At 34.4% G+C, this 22,029-nt stretch overlaps 1 protein-coding gene and 1 long non-coding RNA gene across 2 annotated transcripts; both read left to right on the forward strand.

Annotated features, from left to right (window-relative positions):
- The first annotated feature begins 537 nt into the window (after nucleotides 1–537).
- Nucleotides 538–5,452, forward strand: LOC145822198 (uncharacterized). Its single transcript, XM_082918800.1, has 2 exons — nucleotides 538–1,367; nucleotides 5,422–5,452. The coding sequence occupies exons 1-2, from the start codon at nucleotides 538–540 to the stop codon at nucleotides 5,450–5,452; spliced, it is 861 nt and encodes a 286-aa protein (XP_082774926.1).
- Nucleotides 5,453–8,780: 3,328 nt separating this feature from the next.
- On the forward strand, nucleotides 8,781–10,463 carry LOC145790501 (uncharacterized). Its single transcript, XR_014329259.1, has 2 exons — nucleotides 8,781–8,960; nucleotides 10,100–10,463. It is a non-coding gene; the product is annotated as an uncharacterized LOC145790501 (long non-coding RNA).
- The last annotated feature ends 11,566 nt before the right edge of the window (nucleotides 10,464–22,029 follow it).

Consider the following 22,029-nt stretch of genomic DNA (forward strand, 5'->3'; position numbering starts at 1 on the left):
TAATTGCTTATAAAGTGATACAATTGTAATTGCTTGTACCGTTTGGAACTTGGTGTGTTTAACCTAGTTCATTCATTGGAAAATTTAATTCTTAAAGTTGTTTCCCATGGACTAGGAGTCAACATGCTCTTGAAAGTTTTGTCTAAGGTTAACTGGGTTTTAAGTGGGACCGGTGTGACCCCTCCAGTCTTCCTGGAAACTTTCCTGACCATGTTCGATTCTAGGTTGCGTGGTGAGACTAGTTTTGAATTAAATTTCCAATTGTGGGATTTTCCAGTGTTAAGTTTGATTTCTGGAAATACAGAATAGTGAAAATTCTGCTGTAATTTTTTCGAAATGGCAACTGTCTCTAATGCTGCTGCTGCTGCTAATGTTGGTGGGGATCCGAACCCCGGGGCGACTGGCTTGCCAACCCCTGCTATGACCTCTGTGGTCAATCCTCCTGTTGTTACTCCGGCTATTCCGGGAGGACCGCTCAATCATCACGACCGCCCGGAGAAGTTTACGGGAGTGAATTTCAAGAGATGGCAGTAGAAGATGCTGTTTTATTTGACTACTCTAAGCCTTGCGAGGTTTATGAGTGAAGATGTATCAACCATAGAGGAGAATGAGCAAGACAAACAAAAGCTCATGGCTCTGGACGCTTGGAAACAAGCAGACTTCTTATGCCGGAATTACATTCTGAACGGCTTGGCGGACCCGCTTTTCAACGTATTCTATGCCAAGAAATCGGCTAAGGAGTTGTGGGATGCCTTGGACAAAAAGTACAAGACCGAGGATGCTGGGGTAAAGAAATTTATCGTCGGCCGGTTCCTGAACTTCAAGATGGTGGACTCCAAAACTGTCATGAATCAAGTCCAAGAGTTCCAAGTGATTCTACACAAGATACATACAAAAGGGATGGTCCTAAGTGAGTCATTCCAGGCAGTTGCTTTGATTGAGAAGCTGCCTAACGGCTGGAAAGACTTCAAGAACTACTTGAAGCACAAACGAAAGGAGATGACAGTCGAAGAGCTTGTTGTTAGGCTTCGGATTGAAGAGGACAACAGGAAGAAAGGAGGGAGTATCTCCACTGTCAAAGCCAACATGGTTGAGCATGGCGAGTCCTCGGGGGTGAGGAAAAAACCACCGACAGGCAAAAGCTCAAAGTTGGGGGCTAGAGGAGGAATCTCCAAAAGGCCAGCCTACAAGCCAAAGAAGCCTACTTTTAGGTTCAATGGCAAATGCTTCAACTGTGGAAGTGATGGGCATCGGGCAGTTGATTGTCTAAAGAAGAAGCCCTACAGGAAAAACCCTCTGCAACACAAAAACCGGGCACATATGGCTGAAATGGAGAAATTGTCACACGATATGGACGACATGCATCTGTCAGCCGTCATGTTAGAAGTGACTTGGTGGGGTCAAACCCGAGGGATTATAGCGATCCCGGTTGTCCCTTTACTATTATGTTGTATTCCGGACTCGGCTCCGTGGAGTTGGTAGTTGTATCTATCTTGTCGTCATTCGTTAATTCCATTTGTTTGAATTCTAGGATGTGTTGGGCATGTTTTGAACAGGTGGGTTGAACCTTGGTCTAAAATCTTGTTGCCAGGTTTTTGATCGTTCCGCTCGAGCGGGTCTTGTTGCGCTCGAGCAGAGATTGCACACTCCCAGTTTTTCGTGTCCCTGCAAAACTTCTGCAGATGTGATTTTTGCGCTCGAGCAGGTTTCTTTACACTCGAGCGGGTAGTACTTTTTGGTGTAAGTTCTAGGAGGGGAAAATCTACGCTCGAGCGGACTGGCTTTCGCGCTCGAGCGGATGTACTTTATTCTTATGTCTTGGCGCTCGAGCGGGCCTTATTATGCTCGAGTGTACCCAGTTTTTGTTCTTGACGCTCAAGCGTTGTGTTCTCTGCTCGAGCGGGAATGTCGTATATCAGTTGGCAGCTGGGCATTTTAAAATCACTTTTTACATTCTCTCTCTCTCTCTTACTTTCTAAAAAGCTATTTTGAGAGCTCCTCTCTCTAGAAACTCCCTTCTCTCTAGGGTTCGATCTAGTTAGAGTGTCTCTCTATCCTCTGGCCTTTGTAAAAAGTGTGTGGATCGTCGAGGGCTCCATTTTGATCCGTGGATCTTTGAGTTTAGAGCATTTTGATTTTCTTCAACTTCTCTGTTTGAGCTCTAACTTCGAGGTAGGAATATCCTACTCCTTCTCATGAGTTTTGTCTTTGAGTTTTAGTATTTTGATGAGTTGGGGGTTGTTGGGTAATCTTGAGAAAGTTTAGGCCTTTGTGTAATTTTACAAAAGTTGGGGTTTTGTTTATATGAACTTGTATGCATGTTTGGCATAGAGAAATGAGATCAATATTGTTTTATTGGTAAAATTGGAACCTTGGGGTTGTGATGTTAATTATGAGAAATGCTCTAATTACATTGATAAATTAATTGGGATAATTAATTTGAAGAAAAGAAGAATTAAATCGAAAATGTTGGAATTGGATGTGTATGGGATTAAAGGGGGTAGTTTGATTTGTTCATAGCTCACCTAGTTGAAATATTGATTATATATCCATTTGGTGCATTTATTTTCAGTATAGAAATAACTGCTTTGGGCTATCGGTGGAGGATAGTCTTGATTGTTGTAGACACTGCATGATGATTAGGCAAACTAAAACTAATCGATTGAGTATGCTATTGAATATAGCAACTGGAATAATACATTAATTCTATGTATTGATTGAATGTATATGACCTATGTTTATATACATGTGTTGTGTGGGAGGAGATAGGAGATGTACTCCACGGTTTAGGGGAAGATAGGGGATGGACCTCTAAACCGGTTTTCGTGTGACATTGATACAGCACTACAATGTGTATCAATTGTTGATTATGGAAGTGTTTGAATTGATTTGATATAGCACTAAAATGTATATCGTTATCAATTGTAAAGTATAGAAGTGATTCTATGTTATGTTGATACAGCACCGAAATGTGTATCTTTCGCAAAGTGCAGGAATGGTTTAAGTGTTATTGATACAGCATTAAAATGTGTATCTCTCAGAAATTTTGAAAGTGTTTTTAAGATGAGTTTAAATCTCATTAAGTTATTTGGCTAGGTGTCGAGCCTTGGTTTCAAACTCAAAGTTGGAAAAGATATGAGAAATGAAATGTAACATAGACTTAATGTCATGAAATCGAAATGTGATATATGTGGATGTATCTGTGTTGACCATCTATCAACTGCTAATCTTTTAGTCATTGTTCATGGCTGGTTTAGTGTATTTCTACTGGGCTGTGGCTTACCTTATATGGGACATCATTTTCAGGTACAGGTAGCATGCCACCTCCAAGGACATAGCTTGGGAGGCTAGAGGCAGGCAGACTGTTTTGTTTACTTTCTTTTGATGTATTACATGTAAATTCAAGCCAAGGGCTTAATGTGTATTGAGTTAGCACTCTTCTTTTGTAACCAAGTGTTAACTTGGAAAGCTGTAAGCCCGTAGGGCAGTTGCTTTTGTTGTTAACATGTAATACTTTTGTAAGGAACTACTCTGATGAATAGAAGAATATTTATCTTTTACACCAATGCATGTATATGTTGTTGGGTTTTAAATGTTATTATTTATTGAGGGCGTTACAGTGGTGGGTGGACACTGGGGCCACTCGCCATATTTGTGCAGAGAAGAGAATGTTCACAACTTTCGAACCAGTTTTAAAAGGGGAGAATTGTTTATGGGAAACTCTGCAACCTCAGCTGTTGAGGGTAAAGGCAAAGTGATCCTGAAGATGACTTCAAGAAAAGAACTAACTTTGAACAATGTCCTTTATATGCCGGACATTCGTAAGAACCTTGTCTCGGGGTCTCTCCTAAGCAAGCATGGCTTCCGCATGGTGTTTGAATCAGACAAGGTCGTGTTGACCAAGGGCGGGGTCTATGTGGGGAAGGGATATATGTCAGGTAATTGTTGGAGAAAAATGGTTGAATAAGAAATTGCCTCATAAATATGTATATAACTCATACATTTAAGGCTCATCAGTTTTACAAAATTGATTGGGCAATTTTACTAGCATTAGTTGCCAGCCTTGATGGCTAGAGGCTCCTCCCCTCTCCCCCATGGTGTATAAAAGGAGGCCCTATTCCTTGAAAACAGATATAGAATTTTTCCTTGACATCCATACACTGTCAGTCTACTTCTCCTATAATTTTCTTTCTGAGAGAGAGTGCTGCCGTTGTCCGTTCGCTAAGCTAATTAGAAGGTGCTTCTGTTGTAGCTGGTAAAAACCGTCGTATCTTGGGAAGTAGACGCCGGCGTACCTCCAGCACCCAACGGTGAGGCGGCGAATCTATTTTAAGGAGACTGTGGTATCACACAGGCTTCGGTTTGCTTCCTTTAACCATTTTATATTTTATCTGTATTTTATTTAGCATGTTATTTTCCTGGGATTGAAGGTTTGTTTTGTTCATCTCATAATTTTACGATATGCAATGTGAAATTATGTAATGTGAGTAGTTTTTCCCAACAAGCTTAAAATAGATTCGACGTTTATCATAGAATTAGATTAATAGATTCATAGGTGTGTGTAATAATTTTGCATGTAATTGGCCACTAGTAGTACTAGTGAGTTAATTGGTTTATTAGATGCATGTACATAGGGTTAAGTTTTTGATTTTGCCATTTTGTGTATGCTATTGTTTGGTCTTCCCATGGCATGGAATAGGCCACTGTTATCAATAGGGAAGAAGAGTTCCATTGGTGCAACGTTAATTCACTGTATTTTCTAATTAATTTATTAATTTATGGTGTACCGGTTCTTGCCTTGTATTTCTAGATATACATGCTTCTAGTTCACATGCTTCTAGTTTACAATATAAATTACATGTTCATTCGGGTTTAATTTTTAGTGTAATTTACATTTCTAGCATGTTTATTAGGTAGTAAGTTTTCATGTAACTTGTACCTATTAATCTTTAATTTAGGTGTGGAGTTGTAAAGTTTATAACTTGCCTATATTTAAATTCATGTTAATTTCTCTAGAATTATTTGCATGTTAATCATGTCATTTGCAATTCTTGCCTAGTAATGTGATTTAAGTGTTTAGGAGTTATAAAATGTTTGTAACTTGCCTCAATTAATTACATGTTTAGTGTACCATAAGTTCATATGTAACCTTTACCAATTTAAAATATGGTTTACTTATATTTAATTTTGGGTTTGTAACTTGTATAGTTAATTACATGTTTATTATGTAATTAATTTTTTATAGTTTTTTTTTTTTTTTTAAAATTCTAGATGTGTAACTTAAGGGTTGATTTTAATCTTTACTTACAGTTATTTATTATTTTGTTTGCTAGTACCCTCCCCTTCAATCACTACTTTGCCAAAAGCAAAGAAAAGCTGAGGGAGGTTTTGTTGTATTTTCCTGTTAACTCTTTATTGCAGGAATACCTATGGAAAAGGGAAAAAGGATTAATTTGGACTAAATATTTGAAGCAATTGTTTGCTTGAGTGTTCATTTGTGGTTATTCACCAATATGTAAAGCACATTTTATTTGCTTGTAATTATTGTAGCAATTTTGTTGTAATTGCTTGTACAGTTTGGAACTTGGTGTGTTTAACCTAGTTCATCCCTTGGAAAATTTAATTCTTAAAGTTGTTTCCCATGGACTAGGAGTCAACATGCTCTTAAAAGTTTTGTCTAAGGTTAACTAGGTTTTAAGTGGGACCGGTGTGACGTTCTGTGAGTGTTTTTAAAGAATTCGGCCTTGGCAATTCTTAAAGAAGCGGCCCCACTTCGCACTTACATAGGTGACCTAGATACAGTATTTCATTATACCACATGACTAAGGTCATTAAAAGCATTAGCTTAACCTTCCACCCCCACAGGGCATCACTGTATAAAGAAATGGGCAAGAGGATTTTACCTCTTCAATGACTCACCCGTTACACGAAGTTAGGTTGTTCCTTTGAACCTAGATCTCCAGTCAACTAGGTTGGGTTTTCCGTTCTGGTAACCTTTACTAAAGGCCTTCACCCCATTCCGCTTGATGACTTTTCTACTAACTCTCGAGTTAACCCTTTGGTTAATGGATCCGCAATGTTGTCCTTAGACTTGACATAGTCTAGAGAGACAACTCCATTTGAGAGTAGTTGTCGTATGGAATTATGTCTACGACGGATATGTCTAGACTTTCCATTATACATATTACTCTGTGCCTGACCAATCGCTGATTGGCTATCACAATGAATACTGATAGCTGGCACAGGTTTCGGCCAACGTGGAATATCCTTAACAAACTGGCGAAGCCATTCAGCTTCTTCAGTTGCTTTATCTAAAGCAATAAACTCAGATTCCATCGTTGATCTCGAGATACACGTTTGCTTAGCAGATTTCCAAGACACGGCTGCCCCTCCGAGGGTAAACACATAACCACTAGTGGATTTGGAATCTTTTATATCAGATATCCAATTTGCGTCACTATACCCTTCTAGTACCGCTGGATATCTGGTATAATGCAGCCCGTAATCCAGGGTGTAACGGATATACCCCAACACCCGCATAATGCCCTTCCAATGAGTAGCATTAGGATTACTCGTGTATCTACTCAGCCTACTAACAGCGTAGGCGATATCCGACCTTGTACAACTCATCAGATACATCAAACTCCCAATAACCCAAGAATATTCTAGTTGAGAGACACTCTCACCATTATTCTTGGTCAAATATAGACTTAAGTCTACCGGTATCCTAAACATACTTGTATCTGACTTTCCAAATTTCTCAAGTATCTTATTAACATAATGAGCTTAGGAAAGTACAATACCACCAGATGTTCTGGTGATCTTAACACCCAGAATGACATCTGCAAGGCCCATATCCTTCATGTCAAACTTAGAGTTTAACAATCTTTTGGTAGCTTTAATCATTTCATCATTGTTACCAACAATGAGTATGTTATCAACGTATAGACACAAAATGACATAACCTTTGTTAGTGTCTTTAACATATACGCACTTATCACACTCATTGATTCGAAACCCATTTGACAACATAGCATTGTCAAACTTCTCAAACCATACAATAACTTGACAAGCTTACAGACTTTCTTACTTTGTCCTGGAGCTAAAAACCCCTCGGGTTGCTCCATGTAGATTTCTTCATCTAAATCTCCATTTAAGAAAGTTGTCTTTACATCCATTTGATGTATTTCTAAACCACGTAAAGCTGCTATTGCAATCACCATGTGAATGGATGTAATCCTTGTCACAGGTGAATACGTATCAAAGTAATCCAGGCCTTCTCGTTGTCTGTATCCTTTGATAACTAGCCGAGCTTTATGTAATGTGAGTAGTTTTTCCCAACACATAGCTCATCCCATGGATTAGGGAGTTTATGGAAAAGTTGATCTAACCAGCGTTGATTTATTGGTGGATTAATAAGATAATAATATTTTTTAAAATTTGAACATAGTCTTCAAAAATATAAATATTACATAATTTTAATTTAGTCAAAATATAATTTGCATCTACTTGCAAATTAGTATCTCCTGCAAAAACACATAAATTTTCTTTTATGATTTTTGCAAACTGAGCTAATATTGTATCAAGTGTGAGAAAATTTGCCAACAAAGTTGTTTTTTGACTTTTTTCAATTTCAAATTTTTACCATTGTCTTAACCATTGCAACACATCTTCTTGGAGAGTTGTTGCAATATAATCAAGGAATTTTTCCTTTGACCAACGATTTTTATAATTGGTAATAATGATGGACAATGATTGTGCCCACTCATCAATTGCTTGTGGCTAGTCCTTAAATGGAATATGAGACAAGTCTAAATAAGTACCATTTTGAGTTATTGGATACTTATGATTATCATATTTTCTAGATATTATTAGCTCAGGTGTAGGATTGGAGGTGCTTCTAATATTAGTATCATTTTTAACTTCATTTGTAATGACCTATAATTTTTTTTTTTAAATAGCCAGTTTATAATTTAATTGAGCAATTTTTAGAATTTGATTATTGTGTAAATTCTGTGTGAAAATAGTTCGGTTTTTTATTTTTTAAAAATAGTTTCCGATCTCAGAAAATTATGAAATTTTTATATGTTGTTCTCATATGAGTCTAGCACGTTGGAAAAAAATTTCAGAATTAAATAATGAGTATTTATTTTATGAAAATTCACGGACTGATTGGTGTTCAGTTTCATTTATAACAGGATTTGAAATTTAGTTTTGGGTGTTTGGACCAGGATTTGAGATAAATTTGTTAGATCTATTTTGGTATATAATTGAACCATGTTTGACTTATAGGTGAGGCCTATGACTTAGATTTAATTTAATTTGAACTTGTTTATGACTCGTGTTTAACTGTTTGGTCCTTTTTAATTAGGTGATTGGTAGTAACCATATTAGGAGTTGTTATTATTTATTATATAAGATTATAATGAATATTTGATAGTTGATTTTATAGTGTGCACCATATGGTGAAAAATTATATACTTTTATAGTGAATAAAATGGGTGTATATTTCGTGGTGAGCAAAATATTATATTTTGTGGTGTACAAAATATTATATTTTGTAGTGAGAAAATTTATATCATTTTATAATTTATGTTACAAAATTTTGAAATATTATTACAATATATATTGTACTAGTTAATGGGTTGAATAATACAAAAATAAATAAAATTTTGGGAAATATGTGTCCTAGGACGTGTGTTGTGGCAGAGCCCATGTGGGCTATCTCTTTCTTTTCCCTCTTTTCCTCATCTCCTTTACTTCCATCTTTCTTCATTTCTTTTTTTATTTTCGTTGAGCAAAGGCTCTGTTCCTCTCTTTCTCTCTCTTGTATTCCATAGAAGCTCAATCTTTGAGCTTGAAATGGGAGTCTTTAGAGTGAGATTTTGCAGAAGTGTTGTAAGTGAAAGTTGGAGAGCTCGCCTTGATCTTCGCAATGGTGTTCTCGGATTCATGATCAGGTAATGTTTGCATTTTCGAATTGTTTTTCTTCATATTTGAGGTAGGGACTTTCTTCATATTTTTACATTAAAGCTATATTAGGGTTATTTTGAGAAAATGTGTCATTTTAAGAGGTATTGCATATATATTTATTTATTTATTTTTAGATTTTGTTTGATAATTTTTGGAAGAAAAATTATGTTGAAATGTTAAGAAAATTGGTATTTTGATGTTGATTTGGGAAAATCACATTGTGTTAAAATTTTGTTGCTAAAAATCTGAAAATTTAATATTAATAGTTGTATGGATTGTATCTACATCATATTATGATTAAATAATTTATTTCGAGAAATATAAAGTAATAGTTGAAATAATTCTTTTTTCATCTTTGATTTGGAATTTATTTTTGAGAAAAATAAATTAATGTTGATGAATATTGAATAAATGCCTAAGTTGGGATTATAGAGTTGTTTTGAGATTAAAAACTCTAAAAGTGTTATATTCATGATATTTTATGGAAAGGATATGTTGATAATTTAGTTGTGTTTATTTTTGCGAAGATGAAAATGTGAGACATAGACTTTTGAACTTAGTGTCCGTTTGTTTTCAGAGGTAGATTCAGTAGGATTATTAGTGAGGGGATTATTAGTGAGGGGACTAGAAAATTTGTGTTTGTTTGATAACTAGTGGACTAGCAATAATTCCTGTTTGTTTTGAGATATAGGAGTAGGATTAACTAGTAAAATTCCATAAATACCCTTGTTACATTATTATGAAATTTGGATAATAATAGAGAATCAAAAGAATTATTTATGATATATTTTAATAAATTAAATTATTAAATTATTATATTAAATTATATTATTATTATATTATTACATTAAATTATAATAATTTTATTTTGACATTTATTATGATATATTTTAATATTAAAAATTATGCCTTATAAAAATATTATTGGGGGAAATTATTTTTATAAAAATATTATTATATTAAATTATTTTTATAAAACATATTTATGTAATAATTAGATAATCAAAAGAAAACAAATCCAGCCCATGGTTTTCCAAACCAGTTCATGGTTTTAAACAGTGTGTATTGAAGTGCTTTAATTCACTTATTGGTTCATTCATCGTCACTTTGCCTACTCTGTTAAAAGAAAAAAAAAACAGAGCTTCGTTTTGCCTTCATCCATCAGTACCGCAATGACGACGATGACGCCGATCTTCACCGTCAACAACGACGACGCAATGACGCCGATCATCACCGTCATTCACTGCAACGACGCCGATCATCACCGTTAACGATGACGATGACGCCGATCTTCACCGTGAATGCGAGTTTGTTTTTCTTGCAAATTTCAATTTTGTATATCATATATGTCTTTGATTTGTATCTCTTTTGTCTGATTTAGTCAAAGATCGGAGCATCATCTTCAATTTTACTGATCTAATTTGTAATTTGTCTACACTTTTGTTTGGTTAGTGAGAAAACCAAATTTGAAAATTATTGATTGTTTCTAAGTGTGCTTAAAAATTTTGGGGAGAGATCTATTTTTCTATCTGATGATATGGTGGATAATATGGTCATTTACAGTATAATCCCAACGGCTTCTTTTTTCAATACCGAGTCCCATGAGGGATTGTTAATCTGTTGGTTTGAGGGGATTCATAGTCCGTTCGGACTATGAATCCGGTGCAACATTATCAAAACAAACAGGAGGTATGTGCACTGTTCATCATTCACAGTCCACTCCGGACTGTGAAAGAGGAAAACAAACGGGGCCTTACAACCTTGAAAATGTTACTATTGGGCATATTTAATAATCCTTATGTAAATATCATGTTGATTTATTAATTTTAGAAAGGTTGTGAAATTGATGATTATAGAGATTTAGGAAAAATTGAATAGGCATGAAATGTGGGTGTATTTGAGAGGTGAGACATGTGAATTTATGTTTGGTGTTATTAATTTGGAAGATGGTGAACTTAATGGATTTACTAATTTGATGAATTAAATTAGTTTGGTTAATATTTAAAATCTTTCGTAATTAAAACGGTGTTATTGGGTTTAAATTCCTAACTTTTAATATTATGAGATTAAAAGTGATGATGTTGACCAAGAATGAGATTTGGGGAAATAAGTGAGATTAAGTTGATGTAATATGGTATTTGGTCCATAGTTTTACTAGTTGAGTTATGTTATCATAATAATACCTAAAATTTATATATGAGATATTCGAATTGTTTTGGTGGATTTTGAGAATAAAAGAAAAGAATATGATTTTAGCTCGTTTGGAGCAAATGGATGAATTGGATTAAAACAAGAATGAGTTATCAAAATTTTTATTTATTTATTTATTTTTCCTTGGTTTAATTTGATGCGGTTGATGTTGATAATCGGAAAGTGAACACTGATGTTATATTTTATATTTATAGTCAAGAGAAGATTTTGATATAATTGATTAAATGTTAGAATATTCACTTATGCTTATTGAGGATTATAATTGAACTTGAAGATCTCGAGATTTCACTTGTATGAGAAAAATGAAAATTTGATTCTATTTAATGTTTGGAATGGGAATGAGTTTTGAAAAGATTGTAATTACATTTCATTGATAAAGTATGTGAGTTAGAAATCGATGAAAACTTGAACCCAATTTGGTGTCATATGTTATTGCTATTGATGAACCTATTGCTTAGAAGTTTTAGTTTTGATAACGGGTAGGGGATTGCCATGTTGGTATTTAAATGAGGAGATTTTTGGAAAGGTAAGAAAATTGTTTGACTTTGGAAGTTTGTTTTATATAAGGAATATTGTTGAATTGTCTTGAAAAGACTAAGTTGGAAGTTGTTGATTTACATGCGATAAATACATGAACATTGGCATTGTTATATTATCTCTTGGGATTGTATCATGATATTACATTGATAGGGATATGGAAATTGATTACAATAGAGAATTGTGTGGAGGAAATTGGAAATGGAATCATATGAAGGATTGTACATTTTGCATTATCATTTTATCAAACCACTATTGAAATTGATTTTTAATCGTGCATTGGAAGGTAATGGTTTTAAAAGAGAAATTGTTTTGTGAAACAAGATCTATTGTTTTGTTTTTGGTAAATACGTTGGTAAGACTGGATAGGGGGTGTAGTTGGTATTGGTTAAGTTGGCCTGAGTGTCCATGGTGAAAGACCAGAAACCAGCGCGGATAGGTAGTACTTGTATAGTCTACTTGCAAACACCAGCCTAGGGATTACCTGAGTCGTATTTACCATCTTGGAATTTTATTAAAATTGTTGGATTAATGTGTTTTCAAATTGGCATTGTGCGTAAGATTTTCAAAAGATGAGAAAAATATTTTGAATATGACATGACATATGCATTCATCTCATAAGACTGTATAAAATAGATTTGATGAATTATTTAATTATTTGATTCAATTGATAATGAAATAATTGAATGAATTGAAAATGATGTCTTGTTGCTATTGAAACATGTTTATTTATTTAAGTTAACTTGTTGTGGTTAATTAAATAAATTGGATTTAAGAGATTATGTAATAAAATCATATGGTTTTGACATGTTATGATTTCACGTATATGTATGAGTATTTTAGTACCTGTATATCTTCTAATGTTTTAATATGAGATTGTTTGGTGAGCTAGTGGTTGCTCACTCCCTGCCTGTACATATATACAGGGAATGCTTTTCGGATTTGAAGATCAAACAATGGGTTTTACCATTTCATAAGTGTAATGTAGTGAGGGATTATACTACTTCATTTGTTGTTTGGCTGAGTGTTATTTTTTTATAAAGAATAGTGTCCTCTCTTTTATTGTAAGCCTCAGGACTTTTTTTTATTTGTATGTAAATGCCATTGTTGTATAACGAGAGAGAATATGTATATTTAATTATTCATCATTTCATCCGTTGTAAACGGACTTAACTAATAAATATTGGTAATGTTATCCGAGTAATAAAATACGGGGCATGACATCATTTGTTTGAATAAAGTCAAAATTTTCTCCATCTCCCTATGTGCCAAACAATTCGGGATCAATTGGCTCTTGTCTCTTTTTTTCTCCCTTAATTATTTCTAGTGAAACATCTTGATCTAATGCTTCTTCAGATGAGGGTGATTGATTATCATCGTCATTAGTTGACATATTAATATCATAATAAGTGTTGCAAAAGGGCTTGATTATCATCGTCATTAGTTGACATATTAATATCATAATTAAAGTGTTGCAAAAGGGCTTCATATTCTAGATAAGTTTCTCTTATCTGATCTAGTAGCCTATTTTTTTCATCAATACCTAAATTTGAATCTTTATATAATTTTCTCCAATAATCCAATATTTCAACAATATTTTCATATTTAGTCCTATTATAGGTATTGGTTTAAAGTACCAGAATATCTTATGTACCATAAAATAGCCTAGGAATGGAGTTATTGTCACGCCCCCAAACCGCCCCTAGTAGTTTGGTGCCGTGATGGCCAGTAATCCGAGATTACCGAAGGCCGACTTACAAGAATCACACACAATCAGAGTATGAAATATGGGGCTTACAAGTGCGGAAGCAATATATATACATACAGAATCTAAACAGTCCATGAGAGCCGTGCTTAAGTCCAATGAAATGACATACATTTTTACAAAGTCTTACAACTTAGATACAATAAGGAAATGAGATACAAAATACATCTTGACCAAAAGGCTTCTCAAGCCGACATATACAATTGCACATGAAATATAAGCTAAGAAGCATAATCTTCAAGATGGTACAAAATGCTAATCCAAAACACGTCGGCAATGCACCCAAAAACACATCGGCTACACGTCTAGGCCTCATTGCCTTCTTGTTCATCACCTACATATATATAGAGAGGGTGAGCTTGGATACTCAGTGAATGATATTAGAAATAAAGGTTTTTGCATGATTGATATCCAAGATTCTTTCAAAACAATATATAGTATCCTTTACAATCAAGGGGGAAATCAAGTTCATTGCCGGCCTTTCAAGTTCCTTGGATGTTATTACATCTACTTAATACAAGGGGGTGATGACAATTCCAAGACAAGAGTGCAGTTGCATTATAGTCCCCTGCAGCTAAGGACTTTCAAGACAAGAGTGCAGTTGCATTATAGTCCCCTACAGCTAAGGACTTTCAAGACAAGAGTGCAGTTGCATTATAGTCCCCTGCAGCTAAGGACTTTCAAGAAATGTCATCAAAACAAGATAGTGCTTGATATACAAATAGGGATGGTCATTTATGCTAAAATCAAATACTTTCTGTCAAAACCAAGCAAAACGAGATTTATCAAAACAGTATAACATAGCTTTATTAAAAATACCACTCACTTAGTTCTTCACACGTCGGGGTCGAGACAAGCCCAAGTCCTACAAACACATGGCAAAGCCTATTGAATGCACCTTCAACAAGTTTCGTATGTACACAAATGATTTCGGAAAACATGCTGGGCACCAACCAGGTCTAGGCCGAGGTTCCACACCTCCTCGCCGAGGTGTGTTCCCGAGGGCCACATGCAAGGAAAAGAGGTCGGAAACTCTGGGTTTCCCTCTGCTGATGAACATGAAGAACATGAGTGTGAAAGCATGAAAAATATGAATGTTCAATCATAACCTGTCATCACAAATCTGGGATTTTCATGCTATGAGTTTGAAAACATGGACCTGGGTACCCGTACTTGGAATTCTCGCGGAAATAAACACAAAAACATGATTCTTTATGCAAGCTTTCGGATCAAAACAAGACTTTCTTGAAGAACACATGAATGTCATTTTCTCTTTCTAAAATCGGACTTCAAAACAATGCATGGCTTACAAATCATTTCCGATCATGCAATGCAATAACATGAACATAGAGAACATCATGAGCAGATCAAGAATCTAACCTTAGAACACGGATCTAACGGTTCGATCTCTAGGAATCAAGCTTGAAGGTCTACTTCCTCACTCTAAAACTCCTTCCTCCTCCTAGAGCTTCTCTCTCTACAAGGCAAGGTTATGATACCAAATGATAGTTTTCTTTACCCGGTTCTGGGGTTAACCCTCTGCTGAGACACGTGGCGGCGACTGGTTGGGTTTCCCTGAAAAGGTGACTGACAGACCAGACAAGGCATGGTGGAAGGGTGTTCAACAAGTAAAGCGGTATGGGCTCTCTGACGAGGCAATGACATCGGCTAGTAACAAGGCGTATTCAACAAGCTACACGGAATGGCACTCCGGCAATGGGTGACATCGGCTAACAAAAGGACTTCGGCAACTAAGGTGACAATGACCCCGGCTAGGAAGGACAACACTTGACTAAGCTGTGCCACATCTTGGCCTAGATGCGCCACACCTCGGCCTAGGTCATACCACTCCAGGACGAGATCACTTGGGTGCAAGGTAACATCTCGGCTAATGTGTCAAGGCAAGGACGGAGGTCAACAAGGGGTTCCAAGATACTTCTAGACTGAGGATGACCTCGGCTTGGAATAACATCGGCTAGCATAACTCAGGCAAGGCGTGACCTAAGTTTCACATCAAGGAAGGAACAAGACAAGCATACTACACTTAGACAAATCACAAGGCTTCAAAACAAGGCATGGATCACATCCGCTCAAGCGAAACAAGTCACAAACATACACATGCAAGCTTAACAAGTCATAATCATACCGATGCTCATGAACATGATGAGGACATAAAATGTGGGTTCCTACAGTTATCTCCTGGACTATTCATTCCATTATTGTTTATAAAGGATATAGTTTCTAATTTTGTTACCAAATTATTTATTTGAGTTTTTGCTTCTTTATTTAAGTTAATATTTATTATAGAACCTAAATAGTCTATTTTAGATTCTATAGACTCCACTTTGGATCCTAGATAATTTTGATTTATTTTTTGATTTTTATCTAATTTAGAAAGCCAAGAGCACATAATATCAGTAATATTATTTAAACTAGAGCACACACTATTTATATTTGTAGATTCTTTAATAATATGCAAACTATGGTCATATTTATTATTAGAATTATTTTTTGTATTTCCAAAGCATATTATATCTTCAGGATTAATTGTCATTATAGATTGTTGTTGGTACCTAAGACCTTCCTAGTGTATTTATTTGGTGCCTAAAACCTCTCTTTATGATCTTAAAGACTTAAAAAATGCCTAATTATGGCTAATAGTCAAAAGATCTTAATGAGTATATAGGTTTCGACATACACTAAACATATAGGTTTTACAATAACTATAAATGAAACAAATAATTACGAAGATATAAAATACAAATGACACACAATTAAAGACTAAACTTAATTAATAATATTTTTCATAATTTTTTTTAATATCTTAAAGCACACCATACACACTTATATATATCAAAATGTATACGTAGATAGAAATACTTACATAGCTTGATCTTGCTTTCAAAAACTCTTCACCAAGCTCTTATACCAATTACAATAACAAAGCAACGGAGTTTTTTACTATTTCTATTCTACAATTTTTTATCAAGTTAAGCAACAAAAACAAAACAAGGAAAAGTTTAAGCAACGAAGATGGAGATAATTTACATTGCCTTATTATGTTGGCATCAAAGCCAATTTATAGACTACACAAAAGTCATTAAGCCTAACCGTAGACTTTTTTATTTTTTCAAAGGCTAGAAATCAAAAAAGTCCTAACATAATAAATACAATGGAATACAAAAGGTCTAAACAATAATAATTATAATAACTTTCTATTCCATATCTTCTAATACCAATTACAATAATAAATGAAAGGAGCTTTTTACTATTTCTATTCTATAATTTTTTATCAAGTTAAGCAACAAAAACAGGAAAGGGAAAAGTTTAAGCAATGAAGATGGAGAGAATTTACATTGCCTTATTATGTTGGCATCAAAGCCAATTTATAGACTACAACTTTGTAGATACAAACAAAAGTCATTAAGCCTAACCGTAGGCTTTTTTGTTTTTCCAAAGGCTAGAAATCAAAAAAGTCCTAACATAATAAATACAATGTAATAAAAAAAAAGTTTAAACAATAATAATTATAATGACTTTCTATTCCATATCCTCTAATAACCTCTACAATTATATACACTGTCTACCCTCCTCGTTGTTCAAAGAGATAGACTGATATAGATAAGATTTGGCTGATCTTATTTGTCGTGTAGCGTCGGCTAAAAGGATTTGTCGACCATTTTCTACCTAATAATGCAGGTTGCTCCAGGTGTCCTAGATAAGGTTGGAGTCAATTAAGAGACAACTGCATGTGATAGTGGGGTCCACTATGCTTCCATCTTGTTGATAAGATTGTGATACTCTTCATCAGTCATTGATGGAGGGCAATCAGGATCCTGATTGTATCGCTCATTCCGAAATTATTCAACATCATTCATGGTCATTGCTAGTTCCAACAGAAAATCCAAATTATTTTTCTTTTCGAGATTTAATGTAATGCCCTCAAAATAAACCCATAAATCATACATTCGTGACATCCATAAGCATAAGAGAAATAAACATATTTCCATTCATCAGAGTATTTAATCCAAAAGTATTACATGTTGACAACAAAAGTAAATGCCCTACAGGCTTACAACTTTCCAAGCCAACACTTGTTTACAAAAAGTAGAGTACTAACTTAAAACACAAAATAAGCCCTTGGCTTGAATTACATGTAATACACAAAATAATTACAAAAGAAAGCCTTCAGTTTCTAAAACCTCCCAAACTAAGTCCTTGGAGGCGGCATATCATCTGCACCTGAAAATGATATCCCATATAGGGTGAGCCAACGCCCAGTAGAGATATGCTAAACATAGTATGAACATGACTAAAACATGAGCATTCGATAAATGTTAACACTGGTCAACCAACTTACAACACCATCCAATCCCATGACAAACATGTCCATGTTCATTTTACTCTCCTTTACTTAACAAATTTTGATTTATAAACATGGCTCAGAACCTGGCCAAACAATTCACATGAGACTACAGCTCATATTAAAAACCTTTCCAATATCAACAATTCAAATGAATTAAAATTCATAACAAACACTTCCATACTTCACAATTCACATGAGATAACAACTCATAATAAAACACTTCCATACTTCACAAATGATACACAGATTCGCTGTATCAATGGTGTCCATCCCCTATCTCCTCCCAAATAATATTCGGTTTAGGAGTCCATCCCCTATCTCCTCCTAAACCGTGGAGTATATCCCCTATCTCCTCCCACACAATACTATGTATATAAACGTTTATCATATACATGTTCAATCAATACACAAATTTGATGTATTATTCCAACCGCCATTTTCAATGACATAATTAACCGATTAGTTTTAATTCACCTAATCATCATGCAGTATCTACAACAATCAAGACTATCCTCCACCAATAGCCCAAAGCAATTATTTCTAAACAGATAATAAATGCATCAACAGATAAATTACCAATATTTTCAAGGGTGAGTGATTAATCAATCCAACTCCACCATTCATTCTCATAACTTCTCAATTTCATTATTCCCAACTCAATATCCTATTCACATAACAAATGACATTAATTACACAAATGACCCAACCATACCCAACTATGGTATTTTTTCCCTTTTCCAATATTGACCCAAAGGTCCAAATATTATCACTAAACATCCACAATCTCATTTTAGGACCCAAATACACATGTATTGGCCAAAAGAACAAAACCCCTCTTTTCATATTTGAAACCCTAACACGCACAATTTCCCAACTTCAACATTACATCAAAAAGACAACAAGTTTATGTCAAAGACCATAAATATGAGTAGTTATCCCTACCTCAGATTCGGAGCCCAAAAGAGAAGGTGAAGAAAATCGAAAGTGCTCCAAATCCCAAGATTTTCGGATTGATTGTAGCCCAAGCCAAGCTCTACACTTTTTACAAAGGGACAAGGATGGAAGATCACTCAAACTAGATCAAACCTTAGAGAGAAGTTGTATTCTAGAGAGAGAGGCTCTCAAAATAGAGTTTGAAAAGTAAGAGAGAGAGAGAGTGTAAAAAGTGATTTAAAATAACACAGTCCAGATCTGATATACGTATGACCCGCTCGAGCGGAGAATAGGACGCTCGAGCGTCAAACACAAGCACTTAAGCCGCTCGAGCACAAAAATACCCACTCGAGCGCCAACGCACAAAACAAGACACCACCCGCTCAAGCGCAAAAAGGAACCCGCTCGAGCGTAGATTATACTCTTCTAGTACTTTTACAGACATCGAACACCCGCTCGAGCGCAAGGATACCCGCTCGAGCGCGGCCCGCTCGAGCGTAAGGAACTTTGCTCAAGCGTGAAAAACAAACCTGCAATACTTTTGCAGACGCACAAGATGCTGAAAATGTGCAAACTCCGCTCGAGCGAGAAGGGATCCGCTTGAGCGGACCGCCAAAAATCTGGGCAACAAGAAATGGGACTAAAGCTCAACCAACCTGTTCGAAACACGCCCAAGACATTTCTAAACTCCAATCCAAAGCATTAAAGGACGGAATTGAAATACAAACGACAACAACTATCAACGGAACCGAGTCCGGAATATAGTAAATAAGGAAGGAAAAATCGGGATCGCTATATTTAATAACATGTCAAGAGCCTCATTCATTTGTGTAGGAGGCCTTTGATATGTTATGGAAAAATGAGTTACAAATAGTATTCTACCATATGTGACCATGAATGGCAATTTTGCCGAGCCATGGATATTAGAAATTGCTTGTAAAATAGTTATTAGACTGTCTATCCAATATGCTATCAAAGGAAGTTTTTGAATAGTTTCCAATCGCTCCCTCCTGCGATCTTCATCCAAATAATCATCTTCAAATTCAAAATCTCCAGTTTCTTTGAGATACCAAATTTGGTAGGGTTGGAAAAAATGTTCTCATTCCTACCAACCAATTGTGCTAGAGATCCAAAAATTAATATTTACTCCATCGGAAGCCTTTTACTACCCATGAAAGCATTGTTTTTATGATCATTGGATATTCTATCAACTGGATTGGATCTAAAATTTGGAAAATAACTTGATTAATTATTCCCTTATCTATATCTTCAAAATACCACATGTCATGATTTGCCATGATGGTTATTTTAGGAATTCTATATTTAAAATTTAATTTATCATAAGATCATTCTAAGATTTGTCTAATCTTATCACGATGATCCTCAACTCGATTTTTGATTAACAGAAAAATTTCTCTTGGAAGCAAAGTTCTTGCTTTTTCAAAAGACATTCTTTTTATTTGTTAAAAAATTGGGTCAGAAAACTCATTTGATATGAGGTATAATAGCTGAAGAAAATTATTTATCTTTTCAAAATTAAAATCTTCATTCCAATTCATTTGTTTAAGGATATTGAAACAAAGATTTTACAAATCTTTTAATTTAACTGTTTGCTTAGCTAATTTGTTGGCCAGAACTCCCATGTGTTTTCGAAATTTCACTTTATTGTCTACAATGTGAGATTTCCAAATTGCATTAAGTTCTATATAAATTTCTCTGGATATACCAGGTTTGAAAAAATCTTTTATTTCAAATTCATCTGGTTTAGATGTTTGAATATGGGTTGGAACTAGGTTAGTTCTTATTTGACAAAAAATATTTTGATATGCAGACATAGCTGGTGCACTGTAAAAAGCTTTTTTAGCTTTAGTCATGCTATCATAGGATTTAAAACTTGTTCCTGAAAATCTGCAAACATGCTTATTGCACTCATTTCATTCTGTGTAAACTTCAGGTTGTCTTTCTGCAAACACAACATAAACTTTTTATTCTCTGGGGTTGCTTTTTTAGCAATTGTCACCCAATCTTCTTAAATTGCTTGTTTACCCTTGTCCATTTTTTCCTTTTGGTCTAGAGGTCTTTTGCAAAAATTAAAATTACTTGTTTAGTAATTTAATTTTCTAAAACAATTTCTACTAAGAAAATCTGTAAGAAAATTGTTAGTACCTTTAAGTTGTTCTACCTCAAAAGTATATTCACAAATTTTATTATATTAGGCTAATCTTCTTCATTATTCAACAAGTTTTTTGTTGATCAAGAAATCTCTTACTGCTTTATTATCAGTGCGTACAATAAAATTTTCAAGGGCTAAATAAATACGGAAACTTTTTATTGACAATTTTATTACAAGTAATTCTTTTTCAAAAATAATATATTTCTGTGCATTTGGTTTAAATGTTCCAGAATTATATCCACAAATTAGTTCTTCTTTTTGCAATTTTATGGGTATTCGATTTTTTCTTTGTCTAATTCTATTTTCTGATAAAGGTATCTCTTTATCATACCATAAGTTACTTGGTATTACTTTAAGAACACATCCCAAGCATGCTTCTGAGGCATCTGTTTTTAAAATTAATTTATCACCCGTTTTAAGAAGATAAACATCTGGTAAAGTTTTAACATTTTCTTTAACTTGTTTAATTAAAGAAACATCTTATGCTGTCCATTCAAAAATAACATTTTTCCTTAATTTGGTTAACCAAGGAATTTCTATTTTTGAAAGATTTTTTATAAAATTTCGTCCATAATTTAGAATACCTAATAAACTCTGTAATTGTGTTATATTTTCAACGGTATTAGGAAAATCTCGTACTTTGGACAAAATATGTTCTTGTAATTTTAAACCTTTTTGGTCTAAAATTATTCCTAAAAATTAAATTAATTCTCTTTCTAGTTCAATCTTTACTGATGATAACATAATTCCATGTGTTTTGGAATTTTTTACAAAGTAATTTTAAATGTTGCTTATGCTCCTCCCGGGTTTTAGAGAAGATAAGTATATCATCAATATAAACTACACAACAATCTTTAAGATCTTTAAAATTTGTATCCATCCACCGTTAAAATACCTGTGCTATATCTAACCCCAAAAGCATAACATTCCAGTGGTAATGTCCTCTAGGTGTACTAAAAGCTGTCAAATTTGTTTGATTCTTCAGTCAATTGAATTTGCCAAAATCCACTTTTACAATCGAATTTGTTAAAGATTTTTGATCCTTTGGTTAAGTTAATCAAAACATCTTTT

The sequence above is a fragment of the Camellia sinensis genome, chromosome 1 (assembly GCF_055761805.1).
Source record: "Camellia sinensis isolate YWXY chromosome 1, ASM5576180v1, whole genome shotgun sequence".
Lineage (NCBI taxonomy): Eukaryota > Viridiplantae > Streptophyta > Magnoliopsida > Ericales > Theaceae > Camellia > Camellia sinensis.